Source organism: Manis pentadactyla, chromosome 2 (assembly GCF_030020395.1).
Source record: "Manis pentadactyla isolate mManPen7 chromosome 2, mManPen7.hap1, whole genome shotgun sequence".
Lineage (NCBI taxonomy): Eukaryota > Metazoa > Chordata > Mammalia > Pholidota > Manidae > Manis > Manis pentadactyla.
This window is the reverse complement of record NC_080020.1, coordinates 66,966,032-66,980,629: the sequence shown is the minus strand read 5'-3', so window position 1 is coordinate 66,980,629 and position 14,598 is coordinate 66,966,032. Positions and strand designations below refer to the sequence as shown.

Genomic DNA, 14,598 nt, shown 5'->3' with positions numbered 1-14,598 from the left:
TTCAAATATTTACAGTTGACACTTGAACAACACAGGTTTGAACTGTGGAGGTTCACTTACAAGCAGATATTTTTCAAAAAAATACATTAGAAGTAGTTCTGGAGGTTTTTTTTTTTACAATTTGAAAAACACTTTCTTCTCTCTAGCATATTTTTTTTAAGAATGTGTTCAGGGAGTCAAAAGTTATACTTGGGTTTTTGATTGTACAAGTAATCAGTGCTCCTAACCCCCCATATTGTTCAGTGGTCAACTGTACATGGCAAATCACTCAAAATTAAATCAAGTTAAATATCTTTCAAGAAGCAAAACTAAACCTTAGCCTGAAGGAGAAATTGTTAAAATTCTGTTAGACACAGTCTCTTATTTTTTAGCCTGTGAATCTAGTAGTTTGTAAAAGCAGTAAAGATTCCTCTCAGTATCTTATCAGTCCTCAAGTTAAGTTTTTACTTCTCTGAGTTCTGTAGTCAAGGTTTTAAGTTTTCAAGGAAGATTTCTGAACTTGAGACAAATCCTAGCTGTCCAAACCAAACCTAGGTTTCTCTAAGAGAAGTGACAGTTACATGAATATGCTGACAATCCTCCATTACTCACTCCTCTCTTCACCACCAAAAAAAGAATACTACTGATTATACTTAGAAAAGATTATTTTTTTTATTTAATGCAGTGAATGTATAGTCAACATTATCATTGAACTAAACATCTGGAATTTGCTAGAATGAAACAAACAAATTAGTCATCTGTTAATAATGGTTATGTTACTATCCACTAGGTGCATCTGAAGTTGTAGAGTATCAGACTTGTAGACACTGTCAGCATAGAACATAAATTTCACACAAGATATAATCAAAAGTTATTTCAAACAAATTATCCCATCAATAAACTTTCTGTAGTAACAACTTCATGGAGTTTTATGTCTTAGCAACAAACTGATGGTATGCAGATAGAAGCATGTTATTATAAATAAGAGCTGAATAGAGCATATTGAGGTTAAAGCCTTTCTCTAGAAAGGGAATTTAATTGACATTCTTTCAAGCATAGTGTATAAACAGGTCAAAATAGTTCTATCATAAGAAATAGTATTTAACAACATAGCTTTAAAATAAAAATACTTTAAAAAATCAGCTTTGATGAGAGTAAATTTATTTTTAAAGTCTCTTCCTTTAGAGTGAAATATATACTTCTTGCTTCTGGCTTTTCTACATTTTTCCAGTATAACACCCACCTTCACCTGTTCCAGGCTATTATTAATAAAATAGTGCACAGCATTGCAGCAGTTTCAAACCAAGCATAATCCCCTACCATGTCAGGGAAGTAAGACATTGTCACCAAATTATTTCTGTCTCCAGAGGTATACTCCCTTGATGTACCAGAGAGTTAAGTACAAAAACTACTGTAGGAGTCTTGGGAATGCAATTTTTGAGTATAGATTCTATGGTAAGTAGCAGAACATTCTTTTAAAGGCAAACTCCTCGCCCCATAAGCAGTGTATTTTACAAAATAGGTTTTCATGCATTCATATCATCAAGAATAATTATTTTCTATACATGAATGTAATGAAACGCTGGCATATCATAGTCTACATTAAAATTCACACTGAGAGCAAAAATCATAGTATGCACTAAAGCATTTCAGTAATCTAGTGAGAAAACAGATACTTTGTGTGAGAACACTTCAGTATTAAATATTTTTAGATGCACATAAGTATGATCTGACACAAAAAGCAATATGGATTTAGTTTGCTAGTTTTTGGTTTTGTTTTTTTGAAATTGAACTGGGTTGCTGATTTGCAGACTTGGTACAGATTAAAGTAGTGGTAAGTATAAAAATTCAGATAAGCAATCATTTATAAACCTGGCAGTATTTGTGTGCAGTCCTGTAGAGATTTTAAGGTTTAGATGGAATGATAGAAGGTTTGGAAGTTCTCTTTGTAGGATTTCAAGAGTGGAAGTTTCTCTTCAAGGGGTAAATATACCTTTACTGGTTAAATTAAAGTCAGCCTAGCATATCTAAATAATTTGCACAGGAATGAAGGTCAGGATCTGCAGTCAAAATTCATGTTAAATTGAAATGCATCTGTTCTCTTAGATTTTGCAGTCCCCCCCCCTTTTGAAATGTACAAAACATAGAAAAATGTAATGGATTACTTTTCAGATAAAAAATAGTCACATTAAAAAAAAACCTTAAAATCAAATTGACATTTATACTTTATGTAGATTTCATCAGAGCATAGCTAAACATTTAATCTAATATTCTGGTTTCTCCACTTACAACTAAAGACCTGTGTGTCTCCCAATGTTCCCATTCTTAACATTTGTTCCAATGTGTTTTATTATTACCACTGCTAACCAGGCTTTCACGCAGCAGTAGCAAAACCTTTATCAAATCGATTCTGTACAATGGAAGTATGTTTTCAAAGACATATGCCTTTGTACACTATTTACAAATTCTCTCATTCATGATAAAAAGGCAAAATAAATAAAAAGCAGGAAGAAAGGAAATGCTGCTGAGGCTGAAGGCTTTTTCTTTTATCTTCGCAAACAGATGCTGGTCTCCTCAGTGCTGGGAGCTAGCTAGCCAAGATTGTTTTTCTTCCTTTTACATGGGCTGTGAGAAGGATCTGGTTTCAGTTCTTGGTATTGCACCTGTTTAAACAGAGTTCAGAGGAAGACTGGTCAGGTGGCCACTTTCTGACGTAGTAAAAGCAAAGGAATGAGAGACTGTGCTTATGGGGAAAAAAAATTGCTCACTCTGGAAGCGGTATGAAATCTGCAGCTGGGATGTTGAAAACAATAGAATGATAGAGCAAGAGTCAGAAGGGAAATCCTGCTAGAACCTACATGAGAGTTCTGGGTCATCACTGTCCACAACACATTACGTTAAAAGCAAAACCATCTCCATCTGTTTGGAAGGGCTGGATAATAATTCTTTGCCATTTATTATTTGTTTAATATAGGCTTAATCTCCATCCAGCCCACTCTCATGTCTGATACCAAATCAAAAACAACTGATACAAAGGAAAAAGGTATTATTACAACTCAACTTCCAGATATTTTGATAAAAAATATTTCTCATTTTACTCTTAAATAGATGATGATTAATGGGCATTAAATTAACCTCAAAAAATTTCAAAGGAATGAGGTATGCCCCAGTCTTCAAAAAGGAGTCAACCCCCCTTCCACTGATTTCCAAAATAACGCATCTTTAAAACTCAATGTAAATTATGCAAAGAAGTATAGTCTCTTAAATGTCCACTAGCACACTTTGCCTTCATCTAATATTGCTATTTCCTCCCTTCAGTTAATAGTGACTTCCTTTCAAAATCTCCTGCAGAACCATCCTTGGAAGAAAATTGTCCCTAACAGCCCTGATGGGTTCTTTATGCAACCTCCTCTCATTCTCCATTTCCCTCTATAAGTTCTTGGATAACAGTCAAAATGGGCCAAATTCTTGAATAGCAAAATCTGCTACAAGTTTTGTTAACTTTACCTGACTCTTCTAAAGCCTTTGAACTTAAAAGGATATAAAAGGTAAAACCCAGTGCCGTACTACATTAAAATAATAGTAATAATAATGAGCCTTACATACCACTTGTACATCTGAATGGACTCTGGAAAGGAAGTCAAGTAGTTCGTTGTTATCGATTGCATATGGACTCCGAAGCTTTTTTGTAAATTTATTGATGCCTGAAAAAGTGACAGATCAAACATTATTGAAATCTCCCAAGTTTGGAGTTACAGAAAACATTTCTGGCAAAAGTGTTGTACTGATTTGAAGAGCTAGACCTAGCTGCCCTTCAGTCTTGACTGCATGAACCAGTAAATCCAGTTTTCTTCCTTCCTCAGCTTTCCTTCCTTCTTTTCCCCCTTTCTTTCCCCTTCTTTCCTCTTCCCAACTCAGTGGCTGCTCTGTTTTTCTGTTTGTACTTTAGTCATTTTTTCCCAGCAGGAAAGGCTTTTTATTCGGGGAGAAAAAAGGCACCTGGCAAGAATATGCAATGACTATCTTGTTTTGCCCCTCCAGTGTGCTTAGCTGTCTTTCTTTACTGTTCATCTCTGATGAAACTTGTCTGCCAACATTTTGAATTGGGATTGCTTTTAATGCAAGAAGTCTAACTTACTGGTTTTCCCCTTTTTCGAAAGATACACCATCTTTTTTTTAGTTGGGGGAGGTGTTGCTGTTATGCAAGCTAAATGTTTGGAAGACATATGGACTTGATTTTTCCTCACAATAACCTGAAATGAGAAAGGGATTACCACCAGCTTGTTCAAAACATAAACAGCTTTGAAGATGGCAATATTAGAGGATCCTAAACTCACCTCTTCCCACATATTGGGCAAACAAGAGGAGAAGGCTCACACTGAAGAAGGTAGTGGAGGCTGGGTTACAGTCTGGCCATAAACCCCACCTGCAGCACAGCAACCCACAGTTCAAAAGGAACTCAAAGCCCAAAACTTCTCCAAGTAGTGAAGTGTTTAAACCCCACATCAGGCACCCCCAACTTTTACATCCTGCATCTGAGATACAAGCCCCCAAAGCACATAGCTTTGAAAACCAATAGGACTTGTATTCACGATACCCACAAGGGTACAGTGACCTTAGAAGTGGATCACGTGCTCAGACTCACCTGTCCCATATTCCACGGTGGAATTGGCTGATTGACAAGTGCCTGGACTTTGTGTGGGAAAGGCTTAATTGCTTGGCTTGAAGCATTGGCCTAGGTCAGGCTTCTGACTTGACACACATTTGGGGGCCTACTGGGGTGCTGTTTCTCCACCTTGTTCCAGCTGGAAGATGCTATCTTTTTTTCTTTCCTGGCAGGTACCATCTCTGCTCTCTGCCTCACTCTAGTCAGTTGGCACCATCTTCACTCTCTCCCTCTGCCACACTCCAGTCTCTCTCCAAGGGGAACTTTTATGTATGTCTGGTACCTTGGTTTTATGTCTGATTTTACTTCTAGGAGGTGGTTCAAGATGGAAACAGGAAGATCCTGACCTCACCTTCTCCTATGGGTATGCCCAATCTGCAGCTACAAATGGAATAATTTTCTCTGAAAAAGACCTGAACACTTAGCAGTGCAACTCCTTCACACTGGACAAATGCGAAAAAGGCCACACTGAAGCAGGTAGGAGAAGCTGACATACAATCTTGCCTTAAATTCCCCACCCCTGACTCAGTGGCCAGCAATCAGAAGGGCACTCACAAACCTGGAGCAGGCTTCTCCCTGAGGAATGAAGGGTTTGTACCCATTGATCACTTGAACCTTAAGACTTGCACCTGGGAGATGAGCCTCTAAAACATCTGGCTTTGAAAACCATCTGGCTTGCATCCATGAAACCCAAAGAACTGTAGTGAACTGAGAAACGGCTATTAAATTATATGTCCACAGAGACAATTACTCTTGGACCCAGTGCAGAAGCAGCTGTTTGAAAGTACCCGGACTTTATGTGAAAGAGATTCATTTGCTAAAGCATTGTTCAGAGAGGCAGGAATACTCTGGGGACAGAGGCTAGCAGGCAATATTTTCACAAACTCCATCTACCCTGCTAAAGCAGGCAAGCGCTGTCTTCACACTCTGCCTCTACCATACTTCAGAGTGCTAGTATCTCCCAGAGGGGAGCTTTTATACATGTCTGGTGACCTAGTGTTTGTGGCTGCCACCCGGAAGACACTCCTTGGACACTTGGCTCTGGAGGCCAGGGAGGCTTGTGTTTTGAGTCCTGTGCGACTGTGACAGTTGGAGAGGATGTTCTTGACCAACTGCAAAACACCCTTAGGCTTTCCAAGAAAAAAGACTGTTTCCTCATCCAGGAGCTTTGGCCCAAGGGTCAGACTTCTGGTCTGCCATAGTTATAGGAGTCTTTGAAGGTTCTGTCAGGGAACAAAGGCCAGTGGACACAGTCCTTGTACTCTCCCTCTGCCTTGCTACATCTTGCCAGTATCTCCCAGAAAGAAACTTATATCCTTGTCTGGTGCCACAATTTTTGCAACTGCTGTGAGGGACACTGCTATACCACCTAGCTCTAGTGGCCATCTGGGCTTATGTTCACAGATCCCACAGGACTGTACCCAATGGAGAAAGTTCTTAAAATGATATCACCCTCAAGGCACAGCAAGAGGCAAAAGGCCCAACAACTCAGTCTTGCTATGAAAGAGGCCGATAAGCTTATGATCATAGCTGCAGCTTGAGGGGCAGGCTTCTAATTAAACATATATCTAAGGACTGAATTTTCTGTCTTTCCAGAGAGAAATACTGGCTGAAAAATTCACTAACCTAGAGAAGGAAAGAGACATCTAAATCCAGGAAACCCAGAGTAAGAGGAACCTAAAGAGATCTGTACTGTGACATATTATAATTAAAATTTCAAAAGTTAAATGAGAGAATCTTAAAAGCAGCAAGAGAAAAACTCTTATGTACAAGGAAACCTGCATATTATGATCAGATTTTTCAGCAGAAATTTTATAGGCCCAAAGAGGGTGTGGCACAACGTATTTTAAAGTGCTGACAGAAAAAAACTTCCAACCAAGAATACTCTTATCCAGCAAAGTTATCATTCAGAATTGAACGAGAGAGAGTGAGTTTTCCAGGCAAGCAAAAACTGAAGGAGTTCATCACCAATAAACCTGGCTTACAAGGAATGTTAAAGGAACTTCTTCAACCTGAAACGAAAGCATCCAAAAGCAACAGAATACACATTCTTCTCAACATATGGAATATATTCCAGGATAGATCATGTTAGGCCACAAAATAACTCCTAATAAATTTAAAAGACTGAAATCATATTAAACCTCTTTTACAACTACAATGGTATTAATCTAGAAATAAAAGAAGAAAACTGGAAAATTCACAAACATGTGGATGCTAAACAACATGCTATGAAACCAGTGGGTCAGCAAAGAAATTAAAAGAGAAGTAAAAATACCTTGAGACAAATGAAAATGGAAATACAACATACCAAAATTTATGGTATGCAACAAACATAGTTCTAAGAGGTAACACATAGTGATAAGTGCCTTCCTCAGTAAACAAGAAAAATCTCAAACAACCTAACTTCACAACTCAAGGAACTAGAAAAAGAAGAACAAAGCCCAAAGTTGGTAGTAACAAAGGTTAGAGTGAAAATAAGTGAACTAGAGACTAAAAGGACAATAGAAAAGATCAATGAGCTGGTTCTTTGAAAAGGTACAAAATGACAAACCTTTGGCTAGACACAGCAAGAAAAAAAAGGCAATGCTCAAAATCAGAAATGAAAGAGGAAAACAGTACAGCTGACACTGCTGAAATACAAAGGATCATAAGAGAACTACTATGAATTATATGCCAACAAATTGGGTAACCTAGAAGAAATGGATAAATTCCTAGAAACATAAAATCTTCCGAGACAGAATCATAAAGAAAGAGAAAATCTTAATACACTGATTACTAGTAAGGAAATTGAATCAGTAATCAAAACCTCCCAACAAACAAAAGTCCAGATCCAGATGGCTTCACTGGTGAATTCCACCAAGCATTCAAACCCTTCTCACTCTTCCAAAAAATAGAAAATGAGGAAACACTTCTAAATTCATTCTACAAGGCCAGCATTACTCCAGTACCAAAAGCAGACAAATAAACCACAAGAAAAGAAAATCCCAGGCCAATATCCATAATGAACTCAGACACAAAAATCCTCAACAAAATAGTAGTATACCAAACTCATTGATAGTTTAAAACACTCATAGACCATGATCAATTTGGGCTTACTTCAGGGATGTTAAACATCTACAAATCAGTTATCATATACTCCATTAATAAAATGAAAGCTAAAAATCACATGCTCATCTCAGTAGGACACAGAAAGAGCATTTAACAAAATTCAACTTTAATTGATGATAAAAACTCTCAGCAAAGTTGGTAGAGAGGGAACATGCCTCAACATAATAAAGGCCATATATGACACACCCACAGCTAATATCATATTCAACAATAAAAGCAGAAATTTTTTTCTCTAAGGTCAGAAACAAGACAAGGATGCCAACTCTCACCACTTCTACTTAGTATTGGAAGTCCTAGCCAGATCATTTAGACAAGAGAGGGAAAAAAAGGCATCCATATTGGGAAGAAAAAAGTAAACCTGTCAGTATTTGCAGAGGATATATTACATACAGAAACCTTTTAGACTCCACTAAAAAACTGTTTAGAACTAATAAATGAATTCTGTAAAGTTTCAGGGTTGTTGGAAAGGTAATTGAGAGAATATGATCCTTGAGCTAGACTCAGGCAATCAAAAGTTTACCCTCTCTTGTCCTTGGAATGTAAGTTCTGCCCACTGTTCCCATAGAGGTGCTGTTCCAAGGATATAACGTCGAGAGAGAAAGGTGTTGAGAACATCTGGACTATATATGTGACTGAACCCAGTTAAGGCCTCTATATAAACTTTTAAGATTCTGGTGGGTGGGTGCTGAGATCTATTTTCCTTGAGGCCACCCAACACAAGCCCTGTAAAGAAGTTCCCTTGTTTATTAAAACTGCCACCTACCAATCTAGAGTGGTTGACCTCTTTCTTTCGTCTATCCATGCCCTCTGTGTATGGGTGGTCAATTTGCAAACTTACAAGGTAATGCAGTCAATATAAAAATATGTTGCATTTCTCTATACTAATAATGAACTATTAGAAAATAAACTAAGAAAATTCCATTTATAATTTTATCAAAAAGAATAAAATATGGAGGAATAAGTATAATGAAGTACTTGAAAGATCTGTACACTGAAAACTATAAGATGATGTTAAAAAATTGAAGATGTTACAAATAAAGGGAAAGATATTCTTTGTTCATGGATTGGAAAAATACTGTTAAAATGTCTCTGCTAACCAAAACAATCTACAGATTCAATTCAATCCCTATAAAAACTTAAATGGCATCTTTCACAGTAGAACAAATAATCCTAAAATTTGTGTGGAAAGACAAAAAACCCTGAATAGCCAAAGCAATCTTAAGAAAGAAGAACAAAGCTGAAGTATCATGCTCCCTGATTTCAAACTGTATTACAAAGCTATAGTCACCAAAACAGTATGATACTAGCATAAAATCAGACATAGACCAATGGAACAGAATAGAGAACCCAGAAATAAACCCATTGATATGGTCACTTAATTTACAACTGAGCAAAGAATATATGGGGAAAGGATAGTCTCTTCAATAAATGGTGTTGGAAAACTGGACCATATTTTATACCATACATAAGATTAACTCAAAATAGATTAGAGATCTGAATATAAGACCTAAAACCACAAAACTCCTAGAAAATATAGCCAGTGAGCAACTTGACATTAGTCTTGGTGATTTTTTGGATTTGACACCAAAAACAGAAGCAACAAAAGTAAAAATAAACAAGTAGGACTACATCACACAAAAGTTTCTGCTCATCAGACAAAACCATCAACAAAGTGAAGAGGCAACCTACTGAATCTTAGAAAAGATCTCATAATATATAAAATACATAAATAACTTGTGACTCAATAGTTAAAAAAATAATAAGCAACTACTTAAAAACTAGGTAGAGGATCTAAAAAAGTTTCTCCTAAGAAGACAGTTAGCCAATAGGTACCTGAAAAGATACTCAACATCACTAATCATTAGGGAAATGGAAATCAAAACTACAGTGAGGTATTACCTCACACCTGGTAGAATGGCTATCATCAAGAAGACAAGAAAAAAAAAATCCTCATGCACTGTTGGTGGGAATGTGAATTGGTGTAGTATGGAAAACAGTATGGAGGTTCCTCAAAAAAACAGAAGTACCATATCATCCTGTAATTTAACTTCTGGGTATTTATGTGAATAAAATGAAAACACTAACTTGAAAAGATACATGCACACCCAGTGTTCACTGAAGCACCCTTTATAATAGCCAAGATGTGGAATAAAGAAAATGTGTATGTGTGTATATATATATATATATATATATATATATATATATATATATACACACACACACACACAGTAGAATATTGGCCAGAAAAAAAAGAGGGAAATCTTGCCATTTACAATAATGTAGATGGCCTTTGGGGGAGTTATGCTAAGTAAAATAAGTCAGAGAAAGATGAATACTGTGATCTCACTTATATGTGGAACCTATAAAAAAAAAAAAAAGCTCATAGACTGGTCGTTACCAGACATGGGTGTTGGCAAGATCGAAACATATAAACTTCCAGTTATAAAGTAAATAAGTCATGATAATGTATGGTTGGTATACTGACTATAGTTAATACTAGCATAGTTGAAAGCACTAAGAGAGTAGATCTTAAATTCTCATCAGAAGAACAAGTTTCTGTTTCTACATCTCTGGCATTAAAATTTTCAGAAACCAATTTTCCTTTTAAATAAAAAATGTAAATGTAATGCCTACAAAAGATGTTGCTATGATTGAGTCAACTTAGATCACTTCTTAGAGTAGAATGGCCAAGAACGGTTAAAGATGAGCCACATTTACCCATATTAAATTATTCTACAGTTAATCCTATGCAGTACCTGAAGACCAAACTGGATGAGGGGTAAATACAGGTGAAATTGGAGTTATACAAGCAAATGAATTAATGAGACAAAAATGTCAGTGTACAAAACTAGAAGTATCTACATAATCTCTGATATAGTGAAGAATTTCAGTGAGATAAGTCTTCTCTTTTACATTTATATCACACTTAATAAATTACCAAGCATATTCACATAAAAAATATATGAAATCAATAGACTGGCAAAAACTGGGCCATAAATTAGAGCATCTTGGCTCTTCAGGATATTCAGTAGAAAAAACTTCTGCAGCCATGATTTTACTCTGCCTCCCCATCTGACACCCACGTCTTAGAGTTCAGGTTAATATTTCAGCAATCACCTACCACTATAGAAATACTGTTCTTGTTTAATTTCATTTGATGAAACAAAAGGCCCCAACATTCTCTAAAAATTACATTTGAGACAGCTAGCCAGTGAGGCCACCCTAGGTTACATAGCCAGATGTCTGCCATGGGCTCCAGTTTCTGGGAACCTGGGGAATCTAAACCAGAGGTTCGCCACCTATCACTACTGAGATGGCAGGTCTGACCTGAGGTAGGTTAGAGGTAATAAACTACCACACCTAATGCCCTACCCTAATTCCTTCAATAAAATAGCATCTGTTTTAAATATCAGAGGAAGGAATGAAAGATGAGGGCTTGAACCTACAATAGGGAAGCAAGAACATGGTGGAAATGCCTCTTCCCTTGTATAGTCAAAGTACTGTGTTAGTTGAAACTGTCTCCTTAAAGTAGAGAAAATAAGGATAAAAATAATCATTCCCCTCATCCTCCATTCCCTAACCAAGATATAAAGATAATAATGATAGTGATGGTTAAGGGTTTACTCAAGATATGACAAGATAGTCCAAAAAGAATAGAGAGAAGAATCTTGAAACAGGAGGGTTTGGAGACATTACATCCTTTCTCACTTTATTCCAGCGTATTTCTTTAAAAGCTTTAAAAATAAAAGAACATTTCCTTTGATGTTTTTGCTTTTTGTGTAAGCACATGCTTTCTGAAGTTAAGACCCATTTTGGTTCTTTGCTTTTTGTATAGATTTAGTAAACTTAGGTGTATGCAGGCCAGGGGCAAGTAGAGAATTACACTTCTACTCAGTTTTGCTTATATATCATTAATGTAGTTTTATATGTCAGTTGATCTTAGAGACTGAAAAGTGAGTTTTTGAAACCAAGAATTTTGTCGAATAAAGAAACAAAAACCCCAAAACTGTAAAGAATGCTGAAACCACCACCTAAAATGGAGTCTAGGTGCATAGGAAGTGTGCCGTATAACTGCTTTAAAAATAGGACTCAGAAATACTGCCTTTAAAGTAGGTTTTGGGAGAAGCATTCTTGTTTAGTACGCATAAAGGTTTCTTGCTCCTAAGCAGCCTGTCAATGCCAACACACTTTTTCCTGCATCCTAAAGGTGACCTCTTAACAAGGCAGCCATATATAGTACCATGTTGATGGACACTCACAAGATAGAGTACAAAGAACAAAAGCATATTGTTCTAAATGTACTGTATGGATCAGAATGCCTCTGTTTAAGTATAAGTGGTGAAAATAAATCAGAGTGATTTCTAGACAAAGGTACACTTTGAAGGATCTGCACAACTACATGTTTATAGTATGATGGAACCTATGGTGCCAGATAAGAAAAATGCATTTTGCAGTAGACCTAAATCTTTATACTGTTGTAATTTTTAACTGGCCTGTCTCTTTTCATCATGGAGTAGCTTCACGACTATAAATACAAGAAACTACTGACATATAACTCATCCCTTAAAAATAGTTTATTCTTAGCAGCTAAGGCAGTTTAAAAAAAACAAAGGCTTCACTTACCCCAGACAAGGACAATGTATCTCAGTGGAATGAAGTACAGGATGACTGTGAACACACAGAGGGCTACAATGGCCAGCCAGCTTAAGAATGGGACGGTCCAGTTGAACGTACTGAATGAGAAATTAACACATCAGCAATCTGAGCACTTTGTACTTTTTCAAACAAAGATTAAAGTATAAATGTGATTCTGATTTAAAATCTGGACTAGGGATCTATCCAGTAGGACTGCATTTCTCTCTGAAATAGAATCCAGCTGTAGTGGGCTATCAGAGGACGTAAGTTGGTCTAATTTGATCAGCTCCGTGAACCCAGCCTTGCCACCAACCCCTCCAGATTGTCCCAGGTGACTTCAGGGTCTAAAGTCATTGCACTACTTGGGTGACACCCCACATGGTAAAACAACAAAACAATTTTGTTTTCATATTTCTAAAGCTTGCACCCAATCTTGGGTTTCTCCAACTTTTCGTGTAGGAGAATGCACCTGGGCTTACCATTCTTTCTTCTATCAACTCTCACACTGAATCCCCCACACTGGAAATAAAATGTATAGCATTTGTCTGTAGACCCAAATCTCACACTGTTGTGCAAATCCTCTGACCTTTAGAATTCCTTAGAGGAATACTCACTTCCCACTTCACCTGTGTTTCGAATGGCGCTAGAAGTCGGGAAGGGGGAACAGAGCAGTTAGGCTTGTAAAACTTCACCTGCCATCATGCTCTTCTTCCCAGAAATACATAGATAACTTAAGAAATAAAGTCAGTATGGCCTACTAGTCTCCCTATATTATTTCTGGCAAAGGAGAGCATCACACATGGTAGATTTGTTGGACGGACTATGAAAAGGGAAGGTAAGCTGGAAGAGTGGGTTATAACAGGACCTGGCTGATGGCTCTGCTGTGTCCCCACACTCTGGTAATAGATAATGGAGAAGGTCAGGGAGGCTCCAAGACTGAGTAGTGATTGAGACAACAGCAGAACAAAGAAAATGGGTCAATGAAAGAAGTAGAGGAAGTTACAAAAAAGACAGTACTAAGAAGATGGGAAGAAATGCAGTGGGACAAAAGGAAAGGAGGAAAAATGAAGACAGAAAAAGCAAAAATGATGATGTGGGAAATTAGGGAAATGGAACATGGAAAGACTAACTAAAACTTTTTGTGTAGAAGTTCTGCAGTGAATCTCTTGAAAGTTTCTAAGAGAGAGTGACAATTATAAAGAAAACAGAACCATGGAGACTTCACACTGGGGTATCTAACTATACCCCAGTGGTATCAGGCAGACCACTGCCACCTCGTTCAGCCTCCAAAGAGGAACTAACATCCTGTCGAGTGATTCTTTAGCAAGTTTAATGAAATGAGCAAAAGAAAGTAGCAGACCTGTGTCCAAAGCCTAGATTCTGTTCTGCAGCTTTAGATATGTCAACCAACCTCTTTAAGCTTCAACTTCCTCCCTTTATAAGTAGGGGACAGCTGATACATCAAGGAAGACTGGTAGTTGTGGTAAGGTATATATGTGAACCAATGTGACATTTTAGAGCCAGCTAGGAATCTAAGTATGGCATTTCTTGTAAGGCAGAAGGCACTTGAGGAAAATAAGAAATTGTGTATGATGTTTGGGGTTTTTTTCTCTTCTAATTTCCTGGTAATGTATGTTGTATTCACTTGGGGTGGGGTTTGTCAAGGGCAGTTTTTGATTCAATAAAGAATGACTGTTCAGAGATTTTCTTCCCATACTGTGCCTCAGCACAACACTTTGGAATTATTCCTTAGCTTTGTGGCATATGGCTTGCTTTTTGTGTCTAGGTCAAATGTTCCCTGAAATGTTGACAGTAAAATAACCAGATCAATTTCATTGTCTTGTTTTCAGTATGCTTGGGATCTGGCTTTTCTATCTTTGTCTTTTTCCTCCCATGGCCAGAGTGAGCATCCTGCAACTGTCACCAGGTAGAGTTCATGGCTTCCCTCACTTCCTAACACCTGTGCTTCCCTTGCTTCTGCCTGCTTGTAGAGAGAACAGAAGGCTGAGGGTCTGCTTGCTTTCTTGTGGCTGAGCTCAGAGCCATCCGTCACACTGCTCCATATGGGAGGGCACTGGCTCTTCACTCAGAAACCCTCCTTCTGGGCAGCCTCGCTGAAGGGCTCCCTGTGTTCTCCTTTCTCCTCTTGGAAGGAAAAATGGCAAAGAATCCTTACCAGTGTAGCTAATATCAGAAAGAAAAAAAAAAAT

General features: G+C 37.4%; 1 protein-coding gene across 22 annotated transcripts in view; it reads right to left on the bottom strand.

The window, feature by feature from the left end:
* Window positions 1-626: 626 nt before the first annotated feature.
* The window catches only part of MCTP1 (multiple C2 and transmembrane domain containing 1), a 516,560-nt gene continuing 502,588 nt past the window's right edge, over window positions 627-14,598 (bottom strand). For 19 of the 22 annotated variants that reach the window (XM_036925718.2, XM_036925717.2, XM_057493373.1 and 16 more), the window contains 3 exons: window positions 12,377-12,486; window positions 3,586-3,683; window positions 627-2,642 (listed from right to left, as the gene is read on the bottom strand). In XM_036925718.2, the coding sequence (XP_036781613.1) occupies window positions 2,571-2,642; window positions 3,586-3,683; window positions 12,377-12,486 (280 nt within the window). In that variant the 3' untranslated portion in view covers window positions 627-2,570. Of the gene's footprint in view, window positions 2,643-3,585; window positions 3,684-4,117; window positions 4,233-12,376; window positions 12,487-14,598 lie in introns of all 22 variants that reach the window. The other 3 variants (XR_005032713.2, XR_005032711.2, XR_005032712.2) reach the window with 2 other exon arrangements.